We start from the raw sequence: 26724 nt of genomic DNA on the forward strand, positions 1-26724 counted from the left end.
CCGGGGACTTGGTTTGGATACACCGCCACCAAATGGGAAACCTGGAGCCTCGCTGGAAGGGACCATTTACTCTCATCTGGACCACCCCCATGGCAATAAAAGTGGAAGGCATTAGGGCCTGGATTCATGCAGGTCACATCAAACAAGCCAAGGGTGAAAACATCCCCCAAGAGGTGGATGCTCCTGCGGATGGACCCCGCCCATTGTGGACTAAAACTAAAACTCAAAGAACAATGAGTTCATTAAATTCATTGTTGCTCCTGTTGTTGATATAGGCCGAGGTATAAGCAATTGCAAAATAAAAAGGGGGGGCTTGACATACTGTTTCTAATAAAACAGGAGGGGGCACTCTGCATAACCCCAGGAGAGAAATCCTGTTTCTGGGTAAATCACACAGGAGTCCTTAAAACAGTTTATAGCAGCCATTAAAAGGGGGTTATGAAACCGGCTGAAAAGTCAAAGATTTGACTAATCTCCAAAGAAAAGGGGGGAATGTAAGGACCTATTTAGCTAGAGGCTTCCATCAAGGTTAAAACAATAACGTTGTTTAACCCTTAAGCTGTCCCTGCTCCCCCCTTCCCCCAGGGGACTTACTTAAAAACAAGTCCCAGAAACCAGCTCCAGGTAACAAAGCTCAAATACAAGGGTGGGTCAGGCCAGGTGGAGACATCCGATCAGTGGGGGGATGCATACTGTCTCCCTAGTTACCAAGGAGTGTGGTCCCCGCCCTTTGGGCACCTTTTGGGCGCCAATTCTGACCAAGGTGATAGGCTGGTTCAAATGTCTACTAGGGTAAATTGTAATTCAGCAGCTTTCTCTGTGTGTTACAGTCCCATTGGCCACCTGTGCGTGGCCAGGCCCAACTGCATGGCCTTTGCCCTTACAAGCTAGTCTGGGAAACAGAGAAAGTTCGCCCTCTCTGTAAGAGGAGAGGCCCTGGCTGGTCAGTTTGATTCTTGATGCTTGGCACGAAATAAAGCTTTGCTTGACCTTCACTTTATATCAGTCTTGCTCCTATAATCATGGACCCATTTTTGCGGGGGCATAACAATGACCTGAGCCGAAGGCAGAGGCTTCAACCCACTGAACCACCCAGGCTCCCCTATTTATTTTTAAATTAATTTTAATTAAATTAAATTTTAAATTTTTATTTAAATATTTTACTTTATTTTTAAAATTAAATTAAAATTTTAAATTTTTAATTAATTTTAAAATTATTTATTTATTTATTTATTTTTAATATATATATTTTTAAAAGATTTCATTTATTTGACAGACAGAGAAAACAAGTAGGCAGAGAGGCAGGCAGAGAGAAAGAGGAGGAAGCAGGCTCCCCGCTGAGTAGAGACCCTGATCCACAGCTCTGTCCCAGGACCCTGGGATCATGACCTGAGCAGAAGGCAGAGACAACCCACTGAGCCACCCAGGCACCCTGGTGGTCTTATTTTTAAAGATGGAAAAGGATGGAGTTTTCTAGAACGATCTCCATATGAGCTGTGCTTGGTGGAAACTGGGACACATTCCTCGCAGTGGAATGATAGTGGAACCTTATGCGCAGTGGCAGCCAGGACCAGGCTTAACCTGGAAGCTGTTCCCGCGGTCAGGCTGGAGAGAGCAGACAGTGAGCTTATTTTTAAACCCGAGTGGGCACTACATCCGCCTGGAAGAAACAGACGGCTCTTGGGGAGAACAGAGATTGGCATCCGGTCAGACACTTGTCAGGAAGCCTGTAGGCTGTCAAGTGGGCAGGGGTTCAGTCTGGCTGACAGCCAGGACCGGGCACGAGGGGTCAGGGTGGGAGTGAGGGGAGCAGCAGTTAACACTCCGCAGCCCAGTGGGACATCTGGGGGGCTCGGTCGCTTGAGCAGCCAACTCTTGATTTCCGCTCAGGTCATGGTCTCAGGTTAGTGGGCTTGAGCCCCGCGTGGGGCTTCATGCTCAGTGCGGGGTCTGAGATTCTCTCTCTCTCCCTACCCCTGCCTCTCCCCTGCCCCCTCCCCAATGCTCTCCCTCTCAAATACATAAGTTAATCGTAGAAAAACAAAACAAGGGGCTCCTGGGTGGCTCATTTGGTTAAGCAACTGCTTTCGGCTTTGGTCATGATCCTGGGGTCCTGGGATCAAGCCCCACATCAGGCTCCCTGCTCTGCGGGGGGCTTGCTTCTCCCTCTGCCTGCTGCTCTCCCTGCTTATGCTCGTGCTCCCTCTCTCTCTGAGAAATAAATGAAATCTTTTAACAACAACAACAACAAAACCAAAACAGAACACTCCAGAGCTCAACTGAAGCATTGCCCAAGAAGGCGGCTGGGAGCCTGCACGTATACTGAACTCGGGGACAGACTCGGTCTCAGTTGGTGGTCAGATGGACCGCGTGAAGGGTTGTGTGCAAGAGCGAAGTGCCGTCAGGCATTAGGGGCCGCCTGTCAGCATTCTGGAGCACTGGGGGTGCACCTTGTCCCCTCACAGTGGACCTGCAGGGCGACGTGTGACCAAGCAGAAGGTTCTTGCCGAGCGCGGCATGGGCGATGTTATCTGTTGCTTCCCAGCCTCGTCAGTCTCTCAGAGCAGGGAGACACTTCTCTCCCAAGGGCCCAGGTGATGACCGGCCCCCCAGGGTCCTCGCTGCCAAGGCACCACCTCTTCCAGGCTGCAAGATCTAAAGACTTCTTGGGGGCCACCCTAGCCGTCGCTGAGGCACAGGGCAGGGACATCGCCTGTTCCCTTCTTTTGCTTTCAACCCCAGGAGGCCTGGGGCACCCCCACAGCTGCTGGGGCCCTGGGTCAGAGGTGCAGAGGGTGTCAGGGTCTGGGGGGGTAGGGCTGGGGTGCAGATCTCCCTCCCTGTGTCTGTGGCTTCTCACCAAATTAGAATGAATCTCCAGCTTCGAAGGCCAGAAGCGGAAGCTGGAGCCGTTGCTGACAGCCCTCGCCTGCGAAGGGTTTTGGCAAGAAGAGGCTTCCTGGGCACCAAGCCTCAGGCTGGGGCTGTCCCTGGGCTTCCTCTGCCCTTCTGAAAAGCGGGATAGAAATCATGCCTTAGGGGCGCCTGGGTGGCTCCGTGGGTTAAAACCTCTGCCTTCAGCTCAGGTCATGATCCCAGGGTCCTGGGATCTAGCCCCGCATTGGGTTCTCTGCTCGGCGGGGAACCTGCGGGGAACCTGCTTCACTTCCTATCTCTCTTTCTGCATGACTCTTTGCCTACTTGTGATCTCTGTCTATCAAATAAATAAATAAAATCTAAAACAAAAAAACAAAAAAACAAACCTCTGCCTTCAGCTCAGGTCATGATCCCAGGGTCCTGGGATCGAGCCCCGCATCGGGCTCTCTGCTCAGCAGGGAGCCTGCTTTCCCTCCATCTTTCTCTGCCTGCTTCTCTGCCTACTTGTGATCTCTGTCTGTCAAATAAATAAATAAATACATTTAAAAGAAAAAAAAAAAATCACGCCTTATCTGCAGCCCGTTCTGGGGGCCAGAGCTGCTTTCAGGGCGGGATGCATCCAGGTCTCTCCCTCAAGATTAAGTTAAAATTGCCCAGTCCCACCCAGGTCATCCTAGCGGCCCCCTCACCTCAGCCCATCCTGGTGTCTCCTGCCCTCACTGGTTTCCTCTCTCCCGGCTTTGCCTTCTTTCAGAGTTTCCTGGGTTGAGACAGCGCAATTTCATACTTCTGGTCTAGACCTGCGCTGTCCAATAGGGTGGCCACTGGCCACATGTGGCTCTTGAAATGTGGCTAGTCTAGACTGACAGGTGTTCTAAGTCCGGAATACACTCCTGCTTTCTAAACCTTAGCACCAAAGACAAACAAACAAACAAACAAACAAAAAAACCCATGCAATATTTCAGTGATCATTTTATGTTGATTACATGTTGAAATGAGAATATTTTGGTTATATTTAATTTGGTACATTGTATTAATGCTAACTTTACCTGTTTCTCTTTTTAATGGGTTTACTAGATAATTTATTTTTTTATTTTTTAAAGATTTTATTTATTTATTTGACAGAGATCACAAGTAGGCAGAGAGGCAGGCAGACAGAGAGAGAGGAGGAAACAGGTTCCCTGCTGAGCAGAGAGCCCGATGCGGGACTCGATCCCAGGACCCTGAGATCATGAAGGCAGCGGCTTAACCCACTGAGCCACCCAGGCACCCGGTTACTAGATAATTTAAAGATGCACATGTAGCTTGCCTCTGTGGGCTGTGCACTTAATTCTTTTGGACAAACCCGTTTAGGCACTAGGATGAGCCATAATGATTTAGAATCATTCCTTCACCTCAGCAAACACATTCGGAGCACCTGCACAGCGCAGTCTGAACTTTGTGACCCCAGCTGTCCATCGTGGCCACGTTCAACTCAGGAGGACACTGAGGAGACCCACACGTAGACATGGGAACTGAAATCTGGACCCACGATCCATCTAGAAATCCTGAACAGGCGAGCGCTGGGTTAGGGAGGTGCTACAGAGGCAGCCTGGGATGGTGATCCTGTTAAAGGATCTGGGAGCAGACTATATCAAAAACATATACCTGGGAATTCTTACAATAGTGGCCTTCACAGCACCTTCGAATTTCTGGTTCCACTCCACACTCTTGGGGAAATATTTTCTGCCAGACATGTTCTGTGACATGTTCTGAAGCCAAAGCAAGTATTTTTTCAGATGATCTGTTTGGACCGGATCTGGTGTTCCAGTCCAGTTCCACCCCATTCTGTGTTCCATTCTAGCCCTGGGCAGAGCGGCCATGGGAGAGGCGTGCTGGCATCGGAGGGCAGCCCCGTGGCAGAGGGCTGAGGCCACCTCCCTGGTATTCCCACTGCCCCCCAGTGCCCACTCTGCTCTACAGCCTCCCGCTCCTCTGGGTGCTCACCCAGGTAACTCCTGGGGCTCCGGGCTGTGACCTGATGCTGAGAAGCAGGTGTCAAGAGTGACTGTGCCCTGACCTTCACGAGTCACCTGTGATAAGCCTCACCCCTGCCCTCTGACAGAAGCCACATTTTTCATCCCCTGAAGGCTCAGCTGTGTGACCCATCAGAGTCTGAAGGTCAGGACAGAGGGAGGAGCGAGGAAGGAGTGGGCATGAGGAAGGAGAGTGGAGAGGGGGCACCCAGACTGTGAGTTGCAGAAGGGCTCCGGCTGAGCTGCCTGGGCTACCAGGGTGTGGAGACAGGAGGTGCAGGTTCCTGATATCCTGGGGTTCTCAGAACAGGGAGCAGACCAGGAACCCAGGCTGCCCTGAGTCCTGCTCTCTCTGCATGTGTACTGGGGTGGTCCCGGGAGACCCCCCATTTGGGAATGGGGCTACGTTACCCAGCTACCGGCTGCTCTTTCTCTCCAGGTGCTTGAACGCTGCTTTTTCTTGCTCCCATTCTCTCTCCCTTACCTGGCTTTCATTCTCTGCCCCCACCTCTTACCTTCTATTTCCCCTGAACCTGCCTGGCTTCGAAAGCCACATACCTCCAGGCCCGAAGCCTCTGAAGGGGAAGATGGGAGGGGCTCGGAGCCTTGGCAGAGCTCAGTCCTTTGCTGCCCCAGGCACAGAGAGGACAAACAGCAAATTCTCTGCAGGCCGGAGAGCAGGTGCCCTGGGACCAGACTAGCGGTTTTAACCGGCTTTCTGAAACCTCTTGGGTGGTGAGGAGGGGCTTCTCTGGCTGTAACCATAAAATGGAAGTTGGGGGGACACCTGGGTGGCTCAGTTGGTTGAGCAGCTGCCTTCGGCTCAGGTCATGATCCCAGCGTCCTGGGATCGAGTCCCACATCGGGCTCCTTGCTCGGCGGGGAGCCTGCTTCTCCCTCTGCCTCTGCCTGCCTCTTTGTCTGTCTGTGCTCGCTCGCTCTCTCTCCCTCTGTCTCTGACAAATAAATAAATAAAATCTTAAAAAAAAAAAAATGGGGGACGCCTGGGTGGCTCAGTTGGTTGAGCAGCTGCCTTCGGCTCAGGTCATGATCCCAGCGTCCTGGGATCAAGTCCCACATCGGGCTCCTTGCTCGGCAGGGAGCCTGCTTCTCCCTCTGCCTCTGCCTGCCACTCTGTCTGCCTGTGCTTGCTTTCTCCCCCTCTCTCTCTGATAAATAAATAAAATTTAAAAAAAAAAAAAAATGGAAGTTGGGTCTCCTGGCTTTGAGAAAGATGCTTCCTATCACCTCCCCTTCTGCTTTGCCCCAGCCAGGGGAAGGCAGCTCTCTTCGCTGGGAGAGCCGAGGAAGCGGAAGGGCTGGCTCTCCACCCATCGTCGCTTATTTCGCCGGCCAGGAATGGAAAAGTACATCACTTCCTCCCAGACTCCCAGCGCCCGGTCCTGGGTGCTCCCTTCCCCCCTCCAGCACTGCAGACATCGTGTTTCCTCCAGGGCCAGGGAGGATGGGGAAGGGTCCCGAGTCACAGCGCCGTCATTTACAGAAAGGAGAGACCGCACATTGGTGTGAGCTCCATGGAAGCCCCAGGACATGATCTTTAATTGATGTCCCTGTCCCTGCCTCCCCGCCCCGAGCCCCAGATGACATATTTACAGGATGCTGTATGGAGCCATTTCCAGGCCCAGGCCAGTGCAGCCTCCCCTCCTCCCCGAGCACTGCCTGGGTGGGGCGGGAGGATGCAGACAGCTGGGAGCCGGGGGACTGGTCACAGGAAGTCCCGAGCCCTCCACATCCTCACGCCCGCCCCCACGCGTGTGCGCGCACAGGCCTGTCTGCACGTGCAGAGGTATTCACACTTGTGCGGAGATGTGGATCCAAATGCTTGTGCCAGGGGTACCACCGGCTGTGTGCCCGTGCATCAGCGGAGAACGCCTTAGAGAACCGCGGCAGCAGCGCCCAAGCCAGCCCTTCCCCGCCTGCCCCCCTGCTCCAGTGTGTGGGACTGGCGGAGCCGGACTGGCCAGGGGGCGCCCCACCGGGCGCCCCACCCACCCCCTTCTCTTGGGCAGTGCCAGCTGGAGCTCAGTATGGAGGACTCCACTGTAGCCGCATCTGGCCACCCAGAAGGGTGTCAATGGGTCTCAGTCCCGTTTGCCCTGAGGGGTGGTGCAGATAAACAGGGAACCATTTCCTCTTCAAAGAGGCCCCAGAAACAGAGGGACTGGATGAAGCAGGCAGTTCAAAGTCCCTGGGGTGTCCAGAAGCCCCTGCTGAGTCTGGAAGGGGTATTCCTGGGGAGAGGGGCTCCGCTCATTTGTGGCTTTCATCCATAAGGTAGCTTGACCCTCATCTTGCCCTTGCCAGCTGGTTTGTAAGCAGTAGAGCCGAGGCGCCACTGTCCCATGGGTCATGGGGAAGGCCAGGGGCGGGTCTGAGGACTCGCGCCCTGGCCTCAGCCTGTCTGTCAGGCCCAACTGCAGTGGGGATCAGAGGATGTTAGGGAGAGAACAACTGTAAACTTACTACTCAGCCCTGGAATGGGGGTAAGGAGCAGAATGGTTTCGACAGGGCCTTGAGGACTTTTCTAGAAGCTGAAGATCAGATAGGAAACCTGCCTTTTTTCTTACCTCCTCTTGTACATCACAGGCAAAACCCCTAACCCTCCAGTCACTGGGCCACCCCTGGCCTTTCCCAAGGAGGAAGTCCTCTCTGGGAAGATGGCCCAGCCTGGGACCCCTAGGCCATGCTGGGGGGCACCTAAACCCTGAGTCTGCCCCAGAATCAACCTTCTTGAAAGGGGGATAGGTGCTATTTTATATCAGGGTCTAGATTTTCTAGACCCCAAATACATGCATCCTGCCAGGGATAGCAGGATGGTAATTTTGAAATTGAAGACAATCTGGGACGTGTGGTCGTTGTGCCCATAACCGAGGCCTTGGGCACAGAACAGGCAGCTTTGGTTTGAATCAGCACTCATTCTTTTCTCCAAGCTTGGTAGGGCTGGGCCACAGGGCACAGGCCCTGCCCTTGCCTGGCTTGGGGTCGGCTATGTTCGATGAGAGGATTCCAGGTGGGATCATCCCCGGGGAGGGCCCCGGGGGATGGCTATGTCTCAGTTCCTCCGGTCCCTCCCACACAAATGTCAAAATATCCCCACAACCTCCCTTGCCCCAGCACCCCCAAAGTTACATTCATCAGTTAAGATTCAGTTAAAAAAAAAAAAAAAAGTAGATGTCAGCCCCTTCCCCCTAAGTCCCAGAGAGCTAAAACCCTGGTCCCAGCTGCCTGGTTTTGAGGAGGGGCCATCCCAGGCCCTGCCCACGGGGTGGGGTGGGGAGGATCCCTCTTGCTGTGGCAATCAGTGATGATGAAAGCTACATTCACACAGGGAGAGTTGGTGTGCGAGGCCAAAGCCGCATGAGGTGGGGTGGTGGACCGTGACGGAAATGCCCCAGGCCCGCCCGGTCCACCCTGGTGGAGTGAAGGGCAGGGAGGGCCACAGCCCCCCACAACACCCTCCCCCCGCCCCACACCGTGGGGCCAGGAGTTGAAGGGCTTGGGCCCGGAAGACATTTGCATGGTGCCTCCCTCCATGGCTGGGCAGGGGGCAGCCTCGTGGTTCAGGGCGAGAGACGATGGGCGCCAGGCTCGGAGGGAGGGGGGTGGCACTTAGGCCCCTCCGGACCTGGAATGGAGAGGGGGCATCAGGGGAGGAGGTGAGGCAGGGCCCAGAGGGAGAGCCCCTGAGCCGGGGCCCTGGGAGGTCAGTGCTGGGCCCTCTTAGAGGCAGCAAGTCCCAGGCTGGCCAGGGAGGGGTTCTGGTGGGAGTTCAGACAGCGGTGACATGGAAGACAAAACAGATGGGACGCAGAGGTAGGCTCCCCTCCCGGGAGAACGGGGCTTCGGGGGACACAGCTCCAGGGCCCACCGGGACAGTGGTGGTCTGGCAATAGGAAGGGCAGGAGGAAATGGACCAAGGCCTGGGAGGGCAGGTGGGCGGGAGGAAGGGGCACGGGCAGGCTGAGGACTTTCTTCCCGGAGCGGGGCGGGGCTCTCCCACCCCTGTAGTGACAGCAGTGACAGCAGGGGTGGGGGAATCAGCCCCCAGCTCCCCATCAACAGAATGTGAGGTGACGAATGAGATGGAGGAAGACAGGGACAGCGGGAGGGATGACGTGGCCGGCGTCACACTGCCCCCTGCTGGGTCGGGTCGTACCTTCCCCGGCGGATGTTTCTTCAAGGAGCCAAGGAGAGGACAGGCAGAGAGAAAAAGGAAAAGGAGCCACGGGTGACGACCGTGCCCTTCTCTCAGGGAGGGCCTTCCTGGCTCCCATGAGACCCCTGGCCCCAAATATGGGCCAGGGTCCCCGGGACCGGCTCACTAATGGCAGGCCTAGGGAGAGATGCCTGGGTTTGAGTCCTGACTTGGCAGGTCCCTCCTCTGCACAGTGAAGGCATTAGACCAGCTTCAGGGCCCCAGACCCAGATGCCCACAGACCACTGTGGGCCAGGTGGGGCCTAGGGACGGAGGACACACCCTGTTCCCACCAGCCCCTACTAGGCTCCTCTCCACCATGCTGGGATGCACTGAGGCCCAGTCTTCTTCTCCTTTTGCAAGAGAAGCTGGGAAGATTGTTAATGTAAAATGTTTTGGTGTTTTTGGTTGTTTGCTTTTTTTTTTTAAATGTCTTGGAATTGTGAGCAAAACAAGACTATGTGCCTGGCTCGGACCATGAAATGTGAGCTCTGGCTTAGCTAACTTCTCAGGGAGGCCCCTCAGCTCCAATAGTCTGGGGTTCTGATACCCCCCAAAACACCAAAGGATGGGGGGTGCACGTGCATGTGTGTGCATGTGTGTCTCTTACTTAAATCCCCAGCCCGTGCCTCCCAGGACGATGGCTGCGACCAGGACAGCCCCTGCGATGGAGCCGATGATGATGTTGGTGCCGCTGGGACCTGGGGAGGAAGGTAGAGCTCAGTTGGCAGGAACAGGCATGCAGAAAGGGAGAGACAGAGCCCCACCCCGGCCGGCTCCAGCCTCACCCTTGTATCTCTCTGTCTCCCCTGTCGGGGGGGATGTGGGCAGGGGGTTGTGAATGCTGCAGTCTTTGCCTGTCCAGTCTGGCTGACAGATGCACTTGCCTTCGTTGCTGCAGACCTAGAGGTGGGGTTGGGCCAGTAGAGGTGAGCGGTAGAGTGGGGGCTGTCCCCTCTCGGGAGCACCTCCCACCACCCCTGGCCTCCAGGCACCCACCCCATGGTGGGAGCAGATCCTGCGCTCCCCGCTGCCAGGGCAGGTGCTGAAGTTGAAGGCCGAGGCTGGTAGGCACCGATGATCCAGGCACAGCATGTTGGGCCCGCAGGCTGTGCCATCTTCCACGTAACTCAGGTCAGAGCCATCAGCCAGCTGTACATGGCCCCCCCTGGGGAACCGGCATAGCCAGCTTCAGCTCTTGCGCCCACCCCCATCATGGCTGCAAGCTGCCCCTCCCCAGGCATGGTCTCAGTCCATACCTGCAGTCCAGCTCCTTGCCCTGGTGGTAGAAGGTAACACTGTTGATGTCTCCCCCTAGATCCCCCAGCCGAGGAGCTCCAGAGATGTTGACGCAGAGGAGGAAGCCACAGAGCACATCCCTGTTGGGGCAGCGTGAAGACAGTGGAGCCCCAAGTCTGACCTCTGACCCAACTGCTACTACTACTACTGAACTTGAATCCGCCCTCTCCCCACCATCTGAATTTTCCTATATTCTCCACTGGGACTCCTAGGCTTGTCCTAGAACCTGCTGTCCCAACTCTGAAAACAAAAACCAAAAAACAAAACCCTCTTGGGTCCCAGAGCTGGGGAGGCCAACCAGGAGCCTTGGCAACTCACTGTTTATTGCACTGGACCCAGCCTGACCCCTTGCGCCCACAGTTCCCACGCTCTGTCCCCTCCACGTTCAGCTTCTCATAGCAGAAGCGATCGGCAGCCGCTGTAAGGAGATGATGCCAGGTGTCACCCACTCACCCCAGAACCCACCCCAGGACCTCAGGCCTGCACCCCCAGCACTCTGGCCTGACCCCCAATCCAGCTGGGTCACTGAGATCCTGAAAGCCACACACTTGGTAGAGGTTATTTACCAGAACTTACCCCTCCCCAGCCTCTTGATTCTGGGTCCTCCAGTGTCTCCTCTCCCATACCCCTAGCCAAAGACTCACCATGGCCCCAAAGGGCTTGGCACTGCCGATCCCGAGTTTTGCAGCGACCTCCATAGCAGCGGCCCTAAGGTGCAAACAAGAGACAAGGGACTGAGACATTGAGTGGTCAGAATGGATAGAAGTCAAAAGACTGTTATTGAGCCAGAGGTCCAGAAGGGGAGGGGCCCCGTCATACCTGTTCATGATCGCAGTAGTAACCGTCCAGCTTGTGCAAGTTAGGAGGACACTGTGGACAGAGGGGCTGGTCTGAGCAGAGCAGCCCCAGAACTGAGAGTTGAAGATGAAGGGTTGTTAAATGCCCCCTCATGGGGCTCATAGTAGTAGAGGGCTCTTCCAAATCAAGGGCAAGAGGTCTGGCTCAGAACTCAGACCACACAGGTTGGCAAGTCCCGTAGCCTCTCCAATCTCTCTGTTTCCTGTAACTACTTCACAGGGCTGGGAGAACTTAATGCCACGTATTGAGGACTTAAGGGATGTTAACTAATAATATCTTACGCTCTGATCTTGAGTGCACACCAACCCCGTTCCAGGCCCTTGGAACCCCAGCCAGACTATTCTGATTTAATGACGTTAGGAGCAAAACCAGGAGGCATGAAGAACTCGTTTCACAGGCGAGGAAAACGAGGCTGACCAGCGGCGGCAACGCCAGCAGCAGAGCGGAGGGGCGCAGATAACAATAGCCCCGCGGAGCCAAACCTATAAGGATCGGGGTTGCCTCGCCCGGGGACCCTCAGGGCGGCTGGGCTGGACGGACCTGGCTGGAGTCCCCGGTGCAGGTCTCCGCGATGTCGCACTCGTTCACGGCCTCACGACAGGACACACCCCGCGGCTCGTACTGGGAAGGGGATGCTTCGCAGCTCAGCCCAGAACCGCGGACTCCGCGCCTGCCTTCCCCGAGGCCCGCCCCTGAAGCCTCGCCCCTGAAGCCCCGCCCCTCCTAAGGCCTGGGCACTCGGCTCCTCCTCTCCTCGCCCCCAGGCCGGCCCACGGTCCCGCCCCTCCCACCGCCACAGTGTAGGTGCCCCGCCCCGTTTCTCATAGCCCCGCCTTCAACAGGCCCTTGGGGGCGTACTCCCCGCCCTTCTCCCTCTCCATTGGCGCTTCCTTCTCCTCAAGTCCCGCCCCTACATGTGCCCCGCCTCCAGCGGTTCCTCCTCCCTAAGTCCCGCTCCTTATCCGAATGTCCGCTGCCAGGCCTCAAGGTACCGCCTCCATCCCACCCCGGCGGTGGGTGTCCCTCACCTTGCAGCGGCGACAGCAGAGTCCGTCGCTGCACATGGCGTCGTGAGTCAGGGTGCATTTCTTGCAGCAGTTCCCGCCCGCCCGGCTGCACTCCTGAGGGATGCGGGGACAAGGGGAGGGAGGTGGTTAAGCCTTGACCTTCCTCACCCAGACCTTCTCGGGCGCGCCCCGGTCCGGCACCTGGCGCCGCACCCGTCTCTCACCTGCACCGAGCCACAGTCGCACTCCTCTCCCGCCTCCACGAAGCCGTTCCCACACTCAGGCGGGTCCAAGAGCTGGACGGGGAAGCGATGTCGGGAGTCTGGCCGGGACCTTGCCCAAGCCTCACTCCCACATCGCCGCCCTGGGGCTGGTACCTTGAGGGGCTTGTTGAAGAGGCAGCTCCCGCCTCCCTCCTGCAGAAACTGGTTGTACTCGTCGATGCTGCAGCGCGAAAACTTGCGAGGCAGGTAGAACCTGGGCAAGAGTCAGGGGACCGAGCTGCTGAGCCCCGCCGCTCTCGCCCCTTCTCAAGACTGGGGATGGGGTGCACGGGGGGACTCGGTGACCATCTCGAGGAGGCTGAGGATCTATGTGCCCGGCAACAGTACGATCAGCCTCCTGCCTGCCCATCAAGCGGAAGTGGACAGGGGCGGTGCTCCTGTCCCCTTCCCGAAGCCTCAGGACAGCTCAGAATTGGAGGTTGGAGAGCTGAGGGGAGAAGGTGCCTCCACGTGAGGCTCTGGCGGCTCCCAGTGGCCACAGCGCACACTACAGGCTGCCAGTTTCTGTGTGGGGGGCGCGGCGGGGCGGGGCGGGGCGGGGAGGGTGGGGATGGACACTGTGGGTCTCCCTGGGCAGGGTCCTCAGAAAACTGGGCCCAACAGCTAGGCCTCTTGAGGCCACTGGGTCCAAGACTGCTGACCAGTGCTCCCTGTGGTTCTCCCTCGCCCAAGACCCTGCCCTCGACTGTCCCCAAGAACTCACCCTGTGTCTTCCATGATGCAGCCCAGCCAGTTGTCCGGACATTTGCAGTCCCCTGAGAGGGAGCAGATGGGTGTAAGGGAGGGTGGAGGGCTACGCCTCTCCCACAGACACCCTCTTCACTTCTAAGGTTGCTGGGTGTGGGTCTGGGCCGGTCGTGGGGCCGCACGGGGTCTCCTTTGATACCTGCTGAGCTCCGGTGTTTATTCCACATCATGCCCAGGTTCTGCCCCAGCGTCTGGGCCAAGGTCACCGCCATGGCGCCCATGTTGTCATACTTGGGGTGAAGAAGATGGAGCACACAGATATCTGCATCCCTCGTGCCCTTCAAAGCCCCTCTCCCTTTGGCTCCAACCCCCACCCCAGCCATGCCCCGCAGCTCTCACCTCGTTCACACCCCCACCCCTGGACAGGGAGCAGATGCCCCCCACGTAGGCAGCCCCGCTACTGGCACTCTGGAAAGTCCTGCCCCTGGAAGGGAGAAGGTTGTCAGGAGAACCCCGTGCCCTGCCCACAGTGTCTTCCCTGGGCTGAGAGGGGCAGACTGCGGAGCCTCCTGCACTACAGCCCTCCCTCGGGGAGGGGAGCCCATCCTCATGAGGCAAGCCCCTTCCTCTCTTTGGGTTTGTTTGCCCAGGAGCCACGTGAGAGGCTCCTATGAGATCATCTCTAATGACAAGGACCTTCTATCAGATTTTTTTTTTCTTCTATCTGAGCACTGAGTCCCTGAGGAAGGGATGCTGGGGCAGTTTGAAAGGAGAAGAGGGGACCAAAGGGGAGATGATAGGCAGAGGAAGATCAGTGGGAACTGGAAAAAGACGCATCAGCTTGAGATACAGGGGGAGATGTCCAGCCTGTGGCAAGTGGCTGGGGGGCTGGTGCAAGGTGAGCCCAGTTCCCAGACCCTGCAGGAGCCCCGGCACAGAGCTAGCAAACAGCAGAGGCTGGCAGGACCCGGGTGGCGTGGGGGAACTCACGAGAAGAGATGGGTGGCATCACTGGGCTCAGGGAGGCCCTCCCGCCGATAGACCATGAGCCGGGCTAGGGTCTCCAGGAGGTCATCCTGCACCTGGATCTTGTCCCCATCTGCCCACGTTTCCATGGCAACCAGCACGATGCGAGTATTGAGCTGCTCCTTGTACATCTGGGCCCCGAGGGAAGAGGAGGGTCGGGGCACAGGGCTGGAGGGCCTCAGTCTGTCTCTCCAGGAAGTGGGGATCAGGGGCTGCTAGGGCCCTCCAGAGCTCACCCCAAGCATGTGTGCAGCGGGGCGCTGGCAAGGGAGGGGAGGGAAGGGAAGGGGGGGTGGCTCACCACATCTGCCAGGTTCACAACGGACTTGGCAAAGTTGCTGGTGAGGACCACCGACTGGCGCATCTGCTCAAACTGGGAGGAAAGAGAGTGGGCGCAGGGCCAGGGTACTTCTGGCCCCCCTCCCCGAGTTGACCCTAGGCTGAGAACTTACCAGCTGGTGGTCGTTGACCACGATCAGCTCCACATACTTGGTCTCACTGTGCACAGTAGGGTGGCCCCGGCGGACCTGGGCGGTGGGTGGGCACTTGGGATCAGTCCCCTCCATGCCCGGCATGGAGGCCAAGCCATGGGCAGACTCAAGGGTGCTGAACTCCAGTCAGGGATAATGCTAGTCCCCTCAGTGGTGGGGGTCCCCTCCCCACCCCCAGCCTTGGTAAGAGGGCAGGCAGCCTCAGTTTGTAATTCAGGCGGGTGTAGACACAGCCATTAGGAAATGGGGTGGGGGGCTTCCTCTCAGGCATGGTACCCTGGCCCCCAGCCACGCTGGTCTGAGCCCTCCTTTGCCCCCGTCATGGATGGGGTGTCCTTCTGCTCTGGACCACAGCCTGGGGTCTCTGCAGCCCGAGGTCTGTGCGGGCCCCCGTACCTGCCTTTTCCTTCTCAGCCTCGGCCGGTTCACAGGAGCAGAATGAGCAGGGGCAGCAAACAGGCAGCCTGGAGGGAGGGGACAGGTGAGGGGGGCACACCCGGCCCCCTCCCCAGCCCCACTTTCCCTCCCTTACCTGGTTCCCTGCATCCGAGAGGGGCTGGGAGGAGAGGGGTCCGGTAAATGAGGTGGGGAAGGGGTCCCTGAAATGAGGGGGAATTAATTCTTGGGGGGGGCCGACCAGGTCTGCTACTGAACCCAAATGGGGGACAGCTCCAGCCCTTCCCCCCCACCCCATCCCAGGGTGACCCAGAACTGGCCAGAGCTCCCATGTCGGATCTGATCTCCCAGATGCTCAGATTCCGGGGTCAAGACCTGGGGGCGCCCTGAGAGATAGGGGCAAAGGACACTGGAGCCTGATGGGAGGTTACTTGGGGGACAGAGGGGACATTGGAGCTGAGGGCACAGAGGGAGGGAACCAGAGCTGGGGTGACTGAGGAGGGCAGTAAGGCTGAGGTTACCAAGGGAGGAGGCGCGACAGCCTTTGGGACAAGCCATGGGGATGCGCAAGTGCGTAGCTGGGGTGTCAGGGGGGACCATGAGGGGCTCACCTGGGGGGGCTCCTGAGACCTGGACATCTCACGGGGCTCCACGATGTAGGTGAAGTTCCCATCAGAGAAGACCCCACTGCAGAGAGAGGCGCAGGTCCCCACCGTGCATCCCCAGGGCCAGGGAGGAAGGCTCTTCCCTTCCCCCGCTCCTGCCCTCTCCCTGCCCATACTCACTGCAGCCCCTGGCAGGTGGAGAGGGCGGCAAAGGAGTGGGGGTTCCCTCGGAGCTTCCCCTGGTAGTAGCAGTGATCCCCGGCCCCCTGGGGGAGCAGCAGAACATGAACAGACATGAAGGCAGGAGGAGGGCTGAGGGTCCCCGCAACCGCTCGGTGTGGGCGGGGTGCGGGTGGCCGTGGTCTCGGGGTGCCCCCGCAGATCGGGAGCCTGGTCCGATTCTGGATGCACTCCTAGTTTGCTCTTTCACCTGGGCCGGTGCCTAGTCTCTGGGCCCCCTTCACTCCCCTACAAGATGAGGAAGTTGGGCTACATCAGTGGTTCTCAGCATTTGTGGGGTTCATCAATTCCTCTGAGAAGAAGAGCTAGCACTCTGCCCAGGCACTGTCCTGAGCACTCACCAACGAGCGCCCCGAATTTATGAGAGCTGTGGGCTCAGCCCCAACACTCACACAAGGGCACACATGGCGTGGTTCACAGACACCACAGCCTCTGCGGACTGCCCCCGGACACGGTCTGTGGCTGAGCAACCATAAGCACCATGTGTCCTCGCGGCCAGGGCGCTCGGGTCAGAGGGGACAAGTACCCCCTCCCTGCTCCTGAAGAATTACTTGTGCTCCAGTTACTGAGCTGGCTGGTGTGTGTGTGTGTGGGGGGGGGGGTGGCTATTTATAGACACTCATTCATCTTTGCTCAAGCCCCTGGGCCTCTGGGGCTGGGACCCTGGTGTCCCAGGCAGCCAGGACTTCCCAAGGCCTTGGTGCTTAGTAAGAAGTGCATTTCCCCAACTGCCACCTCTGACAAAGGTCTGGGCAGGGAGCAGGGAGGGTCCTTGAAAGCCTCGGAGTCCGGCAGAGAGGCCGGCTGGGAGTCGGCGCTGCAGTGGGAACTGGGTGAAGGGAGCTCAGGCTCCACACTGTTCAACAAGCTGCTTGGACTCCAACCCTGGGGGCCACAGATCACCTGTCCCTTCATTCCACCTCCCCTGGCCCCTTCCAAAGGCACTCACGGTGTTGTGCTGGGTTGTTCCCTCCCGGCTAAAATGACGTTCCACATATTGCGAGGAGAGGAGGTGACTGAAACAGACAGAAGGGGGGCAGGAGGAAGCAGGGGGTCCATGCTGGGGGCCGGGTCAGTTTTGGGCCCCACCCCAGCTCCGATCTAGGTCCCTTGACCCGGCCTTGTCCCCATCTCCTCACCCACCCAGGTCAAGGCCATGCCTTGCCCCCCCACCCCCCGCCCCCGCCTGCTGCCCTTCCTTCTAGGCTCAAGGCCACACTCACTGGTTCAGCTCCAGGTCCAGAGTGAAGTTTGAGTTGAAGGCTGGGATGACGAAACTCACTTGGGCCAGGTGGACAGGCTGGGGGTTGGGGGACGGCAGAGGGGAGTCAACCCAGGGAACCTCAGAACAAGTTGTTGCGCTGGGGAGGGGATGGCCCAGCCCAGCCGCTAAGGGAACCATTGATTTGGCGAGAAAGAGCTTATCTTCCTCTGAGCCCCTGTTCCCTTCCTGGGGGCGGGGGCAGGTGTATGCATCCCGGGGCACAGCCCACCCTCAGCCATGGCACGGTGAGCAGCATGGGAGGTGGGTGCCAGCCCATCCTCTCTGGTGTAGGAGCCCCCCAGGGCCGGTCTATCTGCACAGCAGGGATGGAAAGCAGTTCAGCCCGCCCACTGCTTAGGTCAGGCCCTCCCCGCTGTTGGCAGGGCCAGCTCTGCTCTCACTTCAGGGAGCCCCCAGAAGTACCATGGAAAAGGGGCAAACTGAGATGGGGTGCAGGGTGACCCCCGGACCCTGTAGACCGGGCTCCTCTCTCCTGCCTCCGGGGCCCAGCCTCCATTTATGGAGAAAGCTCGGACTTTGCAGACAGGGTGGTGTGGGTTAGAATTGGAAGCTGGAGCGGATGCCATCCTGTCAGGAGGAAAGAACTTGGCTCCTCTACCCCCAAGTCCATTGCCCTCTGCCTTGCCCAAAGCAGCTCATCTTTAATATTTCAATCCCATGGTTAATTTTTAAACACGGAAGTTTTCCTGATAAATTTTTCAAAGGGGCCTTTGCAGTGGGGCTGGGAGGCTCCAGGTTGTCATGGCGACGTACCAGGTCTGAGCAAGATGGCTGCCCTACCCGGTCTGGGCACCCAGCTTCCATGGGGAGTGGGGACTCCAGGCCTGAAGCTCATGTGCCTGGAGAAACAGTGACCTTAAGAGAAGAAGGGGCAGGAGAGTCTGAGCTCAGGGGATAAGGGGGGGGCTCCCCACTCCAGGTCTCATCACAAAAGACCCAGGGAAACGTATCAAGGTCCTGAGAAGGACTAGAGCCTTCTCCACACCCCTATTCATTTCAGAAGACTGAAACCCAGACCCCCACCACTGGGCTGTGCAGGTGTGAGGCTTTTGTCTGCTGCCTTTCTCCTGGGCTGCAGGACAGAAAGGAGCCCCAAGGTCACAAAATCTCATAGCCTGTGCTAGTTGGCTTTCTTATCAACCACCTAGATTTCTCATTTTTATTAAGTGCTATCATGTGCCAGGCACTGTTCAAAATACAAGTATTATCATATTTGATCCTCACCACAAGCCAGGGGGACAGATGTTCCTGCTACCCTCCTCTGGCAGACGGAGGACAGAGGACAGAGGACAGAAGGACAGAGATCCTAACTAACTTGCCCAAACTCACACAGCTAAGAAGTGGTAGAGCTGGGACTCAAGCCTGCAGAATCAGCTTCCAAGGCCTTCTCACCCGAAAGGTGAAGCAAGATGAAAATGGCCCAGTGTCCATGAGAGGCCCTAAGAGAGGGGGGCTGAGGTGGGGTGAAGGGTCAGAGCTCGGGTAGGCAGCCCTCTGAGCTCCAAGGACACTGACTCACCCCATCCCAGGCCGACTGAGCTCAAAGCTCTATCCCAAGCCCCCAGAGCGTCGATCAGACTTGAAATAGAACGTCAAGGACAAGGAGTCACTGCTTTCCTCTTCCTGCCCTGGCCTGGGCCATCTCTGCTTTCTCCCTGCCCCTGGGCCTGGACTACCCTTCCCCTTCCCACCCCATGCCCTTGGCTTGCACTGTCCCTGCTCTCCCTCTCCTGTCCTCTCCTGGGCCTGGTCTATCTCTGCCTTCCCCACCCATCCCCGCCGGGTCTACCTCTGCCCTCCCCTGCCCTCAGGTCTGTACCCACTTGTTCTTTCTGCTCCCCACCCCAGCTCATAAGCGCCCATCTCTGCCCGTACTGATCCCCCAGAGGAGCAGCCCGTCCTGAGCCTCTCTCTCAGACCGTACTGCTTCAGAGATGATCCAGCAGCCTCCCTGGGCCTCAGGTTTTCCCACTGAAAATGGTACGATGAGCCCAGAGAGACGCAAGGCTGTGAAGCAGGCTTGGGTGGTGAGGGTCATCCCGGGCCAGGAGAAATCTGGCAGCATCGGCCCTCGTGCTAGCAGAATGTCCACCACTCAGGAAGTCAGTAAGCTCACCCCTACAGCCTCCCGGATCTCTGGGGAAAGCCCAGACTGTTGGAAGAGCAGACACAAGGTCCTTCCGGTCCCCACCACCTCCCGCAGCCAGCCTCATTCTTCCTCACCTGTGAAAGCCGACCCTGGGTGGGGCTGCCCCTTCCCCAGCAGGACCCAGGGCCCAGGCCAGATAAGGGCACCCGCTGCTGCTGGGGCTGGGGGCTGGGCGCGACAGGAGGCAGGCCCAGGGAGGGCTGGGGAGCCACCAAAGGTGCTGGAGGAAGGGGAGGGAATTCAGAAGGCTGGGCGAGGGCTACATGGGGCAACCCCTGTCTGCAGGAAGAGAAAGATCAGGCAAACCCGCTTCAGTCCCCAGGAACTCTGTACCCCAGGCAGCTGGGGCGGAGGCTCTTCCTGGCATCAGACTCCTAAGACCCCCACCCACACCCCTCACCTGAGGGCCTGAGTTCTAGCAGAGCCAAACCACTCCTTGCTTGGTCCGCCTCCTGCCCCTGACCTGCCCCTGACCTCTCCCATTATCCCTCAGTTCCTCCCCTGGGAGCCCCTCCTGTCCCCCTGCCTCCCGCCCGCCCTCCTCCGTGCCCAGCTCAGCGCTGCCGGTGACCGGCCAGCCGGGCCTCGACCCCGTGCCCTGCTCTTACCTCTCGCTCCCCGGCCATCCGGCTCTCACGTGCCCTGGCTCATTGGATCTCAACCCGCCCAGGTCGCCTGGTGCTCATTTTACAAATGGGAGGCCAAGGCTCAGGGAGAGACACTTGGAGGTGACTGGCCCAGGGCCATGCTGGGGAGGTGTGGGGTCAGATCTCAGCCCCGGGCTGGAGTTCACATCTGCCCCGGCAGCTCGGCCACCTGGCTTCAGCGACTTTGCCCTGCCCGAGGCTATCTTGTCAACAGCCCGTCCACCCCCTAGGCATTGGCTTATGCCCCATATTGGGCTCAACCAGATTCGGGATGCAGAAGGAAGGAGGCCAAAATCCCATTGAAGTCCCAGAATCATAAATACAGACGCCAGGCCTCTACCTTATACCCCCAGAATCACAGTCTTGGGAAGGGGGAGATTGAGGACCTCGGGATTCTCAGATGCTCCAGTAAATTCGAATGTCCAGTCTACGGCCATACCACCCTGAACGCGCCCGATCTCGTCTGATCTCGGAAGCTAAGCAGGGTCGGGCCTGGTTAGTACTTGGATGGGGGACGAATGTCCAAGCACTGTCCTTTAAATTGTCACCCCAAGTCCCTCCTCTGGAACCTCCATCTCTTCCCATGGCTTTCCTTCCTCCTCTCATCCACAAACCCCCCACCCCACAACACACAGAGGGCTGTGGCCCCTCTACTCCTAGGCCTTTAAGCACACACAGGGTTCTGGACATCTCTGATCACCAATTCAACTTTTCACAGAACACGCCCATTTTCTTCCCGGCCCAGGAGCTCAACACACATGTTGAATGGAAAAGCATCAGAAGGCCTGAGCCTCAGTTTCCCTACTGGTAAAAGGGGGTTGTCTTGAGGGTTAGACGGAAGCCATTCTTAACGCATTATTGTCACAAGGACTAGTAATCATAATCAGAATAGTTGAAGAACGAAGTGTAAATGTTCCAGCTGAACAGGGCTTTGAGGAACTAGATGAACCACATGGGCTGGGTCGTGGCAGATGGCGGGGAGCCAGAGACCCAGGGACCCCACCTGGAAGATGTCCCCTCCCCACAGCAGCTGTCCTCCACGATGTGCTGGAGCTCAACTGATCAGCGAGACAGTGGGACTCCCAGACAGAGCAGCTGAACAAATTTCTGATAATGGGATTTGACCTACATTTTTGAAGACAGAGTCACTTCCTTAGAGGGTCATAAGTTCCTCTGGGGACATTCTCTGGGCAACAGAGTCCCTCTAGACAGCCAGGACGGGGGTGATCAGGCAAGGCCAAGCCCGCAGGCCAGAGTCTGGTTGGGGAGAACTCAAGACTCTTGTCTCATTGTCCCTACCCTTACCAGCACCACCTGGAGCCCAACAGGTAACCCCCAAATGCCCAGGCTTCTGTTTCAGACACCCGCCCTCATGCAGCTGCCAGCTGCCTGCACCCAGCCACGGATACTCGGGAAGAAGGGAGGCCTCACAGATGTTGAACATCTGTTCTTGCCAGATCCTAGGCAGGACACCTAACAAACATCATCGCCTCTGATCTTCCAGGCAGCTTGGCAAAATGGAGTCGACTCTTAGCCCCATTTTATGGATTAGGAATGTGGGATTCAGAAGGCAGCAGAACCAGGAGCCACCAAGGCTGCTCTCCCCGCCCCACAAAGCCTTTCAGACCCAAGCTTAGTCTCCTGCATGAATAATCTCTTCACTCAACTTCATGGCCGGGCTCACCGCTGGGCTCAGTTCATGCCCCTTGCCTCTGCAGAGCAAGTGGGGGGCCCAGCACAAGTCTCAGGGGTGGCTTCCGGCCATCAGCCGCCCCCGCCCCCCGCCCCCGGGAACCACCTCCTGCCTTCAATCCCAGGACAGAGCTGTGACCTTGGCTGCACAGACCAAGCATGGCCGTGACCCTAGTGGGGTATGAGGGCTCCAGGCACAAGGCCCTGTGGCTCCCTGCTGAGGACTGCCATTTAGTAAGGGCTGGGGACTGAGCGTTGCCAGATTGGCCCCAACCACCTACAGCAAGAAAACACAAACACTGAAACACACACCCTCCACCAGGGGCTCCGGGGGTAGCATTTTCAGTAAATGCGGGTCTGGACAGCTTTCATAGGAGCTCACCCGTGACTGGGGTCTCCCCTCCTCTGTCTGGCTCTGATAAGTCTGTCTCCTAGGCCTGGAGCCTGGAACCTCTCCACCCCCTATCCTGTTTGCTTCCCTACATCCTGCCCTTTTCTTGGTTCTTGGGTTTCCCTAGGGGGCAGACATGACCCACACAGCAGCTCTGGGTTGACTAGATAAAGAGTCCCCTCAGAAACATGTAGCTGCCTGAGCCCACAGATTTCTTTCAGTCCACTTGCCTGGGCTCCCTTGTGCAGTGAACAACCAGCCCAACTGCACATGGTGACCCTGCTTGTTCTTCTGTCTCAACCTTCAGCTTTAGGCTCCCTGTGACTGCAAGTTTCTGTACTTCCAGAAATTCTTCCACTTCTCTGGGCCTTAGGCCCAGCCTGCTTCCAAACTGGACAAAAGCAAGGTGTTGAGAACAGTGGTGAAGAGGGCAGAGGGTCCCCTGTGACCTCTCACTCACTCTACCCCTGAGCGGGAGGCAGGCGGGCTCAGAGTATCAACCTGGGGCATCAGCCTTGACTCAGCTACTTAAGTGCTGTGTGACCTTCCTTGTTACTTGACCTCTCTGTGCCCACCTCCCCACCTGTAAAATGGGAATAATGACAGCCCCTTCTCCTACAGCTGTGATGATCATTAAATACCTCAATATGTGGAAAGGCATAACACTGTCTGCCCCAGTAAGGGCCCAGTAAATTATCATTTCTCTCGCTTCTAATTCTTTCCCGGCTACCTTCCTCCCCTCCACACCCCTGTTCCACCCCAAACCCAGAAGCCCTCAGTACACAAAACCCTTTCCTATCACCACCTCTAGGAGGTGGACGAGGCCGAGATTAATGTTACCATCATCCCGATTTTAGGGATCAGGAAGCTAGGCCTCAGACAGGTGATGGGACCCGGCCAGAGCAGGTGAGTGCCTGAGGTCCCCCCACCCAAGTCCTGCTGGCCAGAGTGCTCCCCCAGACTCGCCACCTGATCCACAGCAAAGAGAGATCTTGCCGCTGCCCCAGCACCTCGCTGGGCCCAAGGTCCCAAACCGATGCAATAATTCTGGACAGAGCCCAACGGCGCTAGGGGGCGAAACTTCCGGTGCCCCGGGACAGGGACTCAGGGCCGCTCACGCGGACGGTGCAAGGCCAGAAGGGCTTCAGGGAGAAATGCCAGGAGGGAGCAGAGGGCTGCAGTGTCACCTTCCAGTAAGGGGGAAAGAGTCTGGACATGACTTTTTGCCTCCTTTGGCCTTCCTTTCTGGGTGGTGTTGCCCCGGTGCCAAAGCAGATCCCTGGAGGCAGAATGGGGCGGTGGGAAGCACCTGGTCTTGGAGAGAAACCAGAGATCTGCTTGAGATCTGATGGACTCTGAGCAAGTTACTCAACCTCTCTGAGCCTCAGTTTGCTCATCTGTAAAATGGGCAGGCAAAAGTTTACCTGCCTTGCGGAGTTGTGAGAAATTCACCTCAGGGGAGACTGAGGTTCAGGTGAGGCAGGACCTACGATTCCCCTAGAGAGGCTGCAGGAAGGTCCCTGGAAAGGCTCAAGGCTAGAGAGACCCCCACTGGAGGTAAGCGCTGCCGCAGAGATCCAGGAACCCTCCACTCCTACCCTCACCCCCTCAGACACCTCGTTGGCCGCATCCAGACTTGGTCGCTCAGACACGCATATGCCATCCACTCACCCAGCAGAATGACACCCAAAGAGACTCCCCTATCGTCTCCACACTCAACTTATCAAGCCCAGCTCCACCCATCCTGGTCCCCCCACACAGTCCCAGGCGCCATCGTAGCCCGGAACCACCCCCAACTCTCCATCCACGAAGGACTAGGCTGAGGGAGGCCTCCATTCTTCATCTCTACCTGCCCCCTGCCTTCGCCACTCACCTCCCTCTGACCCCACCACAACATCGCTCCATCTTCCATCTGGACCTTCCCTGAATCACCCGCCAGGGGCCCCAGCAGTCAGGCTGGGTGGTCAACTCCTAGCCAACGCAGGTGCACAGTTCTGGGGACGAGGGGTGACCCCAAGAAAGAAAGCTGGACCAAGGACCAAACCCAGCCAGGACACCCCATCTCTGGTCTTGGGACCATCCCTGCGGCCCATCTCTCACCCCCTCCAAGGAGCCTGAGCAGACCCTGAAGGCAGCTTCCAGCCCCTTCCCTCTCACCCCTGCCCACGGCAACCCACCCCCACCCCTGCCCAGGCCTTCCTGCCCAGGACCATTAAGTACCCCATCCCCCTCCCTGCCTTGAGTGATGGTCCATCTATTATGCATGCTGCCTTCCTGCTCCATTCCATTTCCCGCCTATCCCCCCTGCACCCCTCCCACAAACCCCTCCACCCCCCCTAAGGGCTTTTAACCAAGTACATTAGGCAGGGCCAGATGCCAGTCTGACAGATGTCTGTAATGCTAGCCTCCCTTTCCCTCCTTCCTCCCTTTGCCCAGCCCAATTTACCTCCCACCACTCCCAGCTGCCAAAACTTCCCAGGCTGTACCCCTCCTCGGGTACACCTCCTATTCCTGCCAGGCCTTTGCCATCTTGCCCTCCGCTGCCCCCGGTTGGCCTGGCTAACTTACAGCTTCCAGCTCCTGGAGAGCCGAGGCATGCTGAATGAATATTCCATCTGGGTAATTATTATTCACATGATATTAATTAATTATTAATTGCAATTAATCTCCTTCGTTCCTAACCTTCCTCTGGGAGGCAGGAGGGGCCTGGCAGCTGAAATGGATGGGGGAGGGGGCCGAGGGGGGTTGGGGAACGGGGCCGGTGGAGTTGGCATATGTGGGTGATCTTGGGGCCTCCAGCCTTTTTCCAAGGCTCCATGCTCAGCGAGGACAGCAAGAATTGACAAGTCTGTCCGTGCATGGAGGGAAACTGAGGCAGGAGCGACCCTTGAGCTTTGCCAAGAAAGCCCTCGGAGGGCGCCGTGAGGAGAAACAGGAGCCCTACTTAATCCTTGCCTGGGCTCTTAGCGGCCTCTCCCTGCCTCCTACTGCCCTGCCCAAGCCCCATTTGATGTAGAACCACTTGCTCTGGCAGGAGGGGAGTGGGGGCGGGTAGAAGGCTGACCCAAGGCTGGACTGAGTCCTGCATTCCAGGGTCCACCAAGGGCAGGGGATCCCCATGATGATTGGAGGGGGGCCTGGAGTGAGGAGGATGCTCCCCACTAGTAGGCTCCAGCACCCATCTGGTAGGTAGCCCATTGTACAGAAGGAGAAGCTGCAGGAGCCAGCTTGGGGGTGAGGGCAAACCCTGGCTGTGGGTGCCCTTCCTTGGGTTCCAGGCCTGCTTCAGCCCCCTGGCTTCAACACCCAGCCCCACTCACCGGGCCCCCTGGTGGCTCCTGGCGGACCCTGGTGTCCAACTGCTGCTTTCGGACCTCTCCCCCGGAGCTCTCCCCCACCAGACGGCTGGGCTCTGTGACCTCAGGGGCTCCCGGTTGCCCCAACTGGGGTGAGACTCGCCAGCGCAGAGCTCCGAAGGGACCCCGGGTCCCAAGACCTGGGGAGACAAGGCCAGAGCTGCAGGCGGATGCCCACCGAGGGGCAGGAGACTTGGGACTGGGGTGAGTCCACCTCATCCCCCCCACGCTGGTGTGGCCCTTGGAGCCCTGGGCGGGGGGAAGGGGGGTGATCTGGGTGGGAGGACCTGCTCCCCTGCAGAGGGAAGAGCCCGATGGGGAGGGGACAGGAGCTTCCCTCCTGCCGGCCCGTCACGACTGCCCCCCCCCCCACCCCAACCCGCAGAGACCTGCAGAGTCCGCCGGCCGGCGGCAGGGGGCTGGCCGCGGTGCGGCGGGCCAGATGGGGACAGGTGGGTGCACGCGCCCTCCCTCCTCCCTGCCCCCCGCCCCCCGCGCTCGGACCTGCTGTCACCCCGAGCACTGCAGGAAAATGTGGCTGCAGCAGAAAGCGCCGCAAAACCCGGGGCGGTGGTAGGGAGGGCGCCGGGGCCGGGGCCGGGGCGACCGGGCGGGGGGCACTCACCGGGCGGTGGGAGCCGCGGCAGCAGCAGCAGCAGCAGCGCCGCGAACGCCCAGCGCCGCAGCCGCCTCATGGCTCGCTCATAATCCTCCGGCTCCGGGGGCTGCGGCTGCGAGCGGCGCGGCGCGGGCGGGAGGAGGCGCGGGCGGGAGGCGCGGCTGCGGGAGCCGCGGGCGGGGGCGCCGGCCGGGCGGGGGGCGAGGCTGGCAGCTGCGGCGGCGGCGGCGGCGGCGGGGCGGGCGCCCGGCTCAGCGCGCTCCGGCCGCGGCCATCCCGGCGGGGCGGCTGGCCGGGTTAAGAGCCGAGCGGCGAGCACGTGAGCCCAGGGCCCGCCCCCGCCCCCCGCGGGCCCCCCCAGCCGGGCAGGGCCGGGGCCGCCGCGACGGGAGGACAAAAGAGGCGCCGCCCGGAGACGGGCCTGCCCGTGGCTCCTCGGGGTCCCCCTCGGCAGGTGCAGGGCGGGGCGCGCCCGTCCCCATCCCGCGGCCCCCGCCCCTCGCCCCCCAGGCCACCCCTCACTGGGGGACCCCGGAGGACCTGTGGGTCGGCAGGAGAAGGGAGGCAGGGAACACGGGGACCCC

General features: G+C 58.7%; 1 protein-coding gene across 4 annotated transcripts; it reads right to left on the reverse strand.

The window, feature by feature from the left end:
- Nucleotides 1-6413: 6413 nt before the first annotated feature.
- On the reverse strand, nt 6414-26292 carry ADAM11 (ADAM metallopeptidase domain 11). 4 transcript variants are annotated; one of them, XM_059149167.1, is made up of 27 exons: nt 26147-26291; nt 25486-25661; nt 17225-17301; nt 16951-17017; nt 15942-16027; nt 15768-15843; nt 15293-15359; nt 15157-15224; nt 14722-14796; nt 14571-14642; nt 14234-14400; nt 13643-13727; nt 13443-13533; nt 13260-13311; nt 12650-12749; nt 12497-12568; nt 12294-12386; nt 11806-11886; nt 11227-11277; nt 11052-11115; nt 10726-10825; nt 10368-10487; nt 10108-10276; nt 9897-10011; nt 9719-9809; nt 9070-9087; nt 6414-8538 (listed from the first exon to the last, which is right to left on the reverse strand). In XM_059149167.1, exons 1-27 carry the CDS (start codon nt 26214-26216, stop codon nt 8523-8525), a joined length of 2319 nt encoding a protein of 772 aa, XP_059005150.1. In that variant the 5' UTR covers nt 26217-26291; the 3' UTR covers nt 6414-8522. The 4 variants fall into 4 exon arrangements, with proteins under 4 accessions (XP_059005150.1, XP_059005148.1, XP_059005151.1 ...); XM_059149165.1 differs by lacking the exon at nt 6414-8538 and having other exon boundaries at nt 8545-9087; nt 26147-26292; XM_059149168.1 differs by lacking the exons at nt 6414-8538; nt 26147-26291 and adding an exon at nt 18040-18141 and having other exon boundaries at nt 8545-9087; nt 25486-25573.
- Nucleotides 26293-26724: the final 432 nt, after the last annotated feature.

Source organism: Mustela lutreola, chromosome 15 (assembly GCF_030435805.1).
Source record: "Mustela lutreola isolate mMusLut2 chromosome 15, mMusLut2.pri, whole genome shotgun sequence".
Classification (NCBI taxonomy): domain Eukaryota; kingdom Metazoa; phylum Chordata; class Mammalia; order Carnivora; family Mustelidae; genus Mustela; species Mustela lutreola.

What these genes read in the sequence shown, in the direction of transcription:
- ADAM11 (XM_059149165.1), bottom strand. Translation starts at nt 26,216, where the DNA reads ATGAGGCGGCTGCGGCGCTGGGCGTTCGCGGCGCTGCTGCTGCTGCTG. An exon ending in GGGGTGGGGGTGTGAACGAG is followed by an intron (nt 13,534 to 13,642) that starts GTGAGAGCTGCG and finishes CTTCACCCCAAG; the next exon opens with TATGACAACATGGGCGCCAT. An exon ending in GGATCTGCTCCCACCATGGG is followed by an intron (nt 10,012 to 10,107) that starts GTGGGTGCCTGG and finishes CCCCACCTCTAG; the next exon opens with GTCTGCAGCAACGAAGGCAA.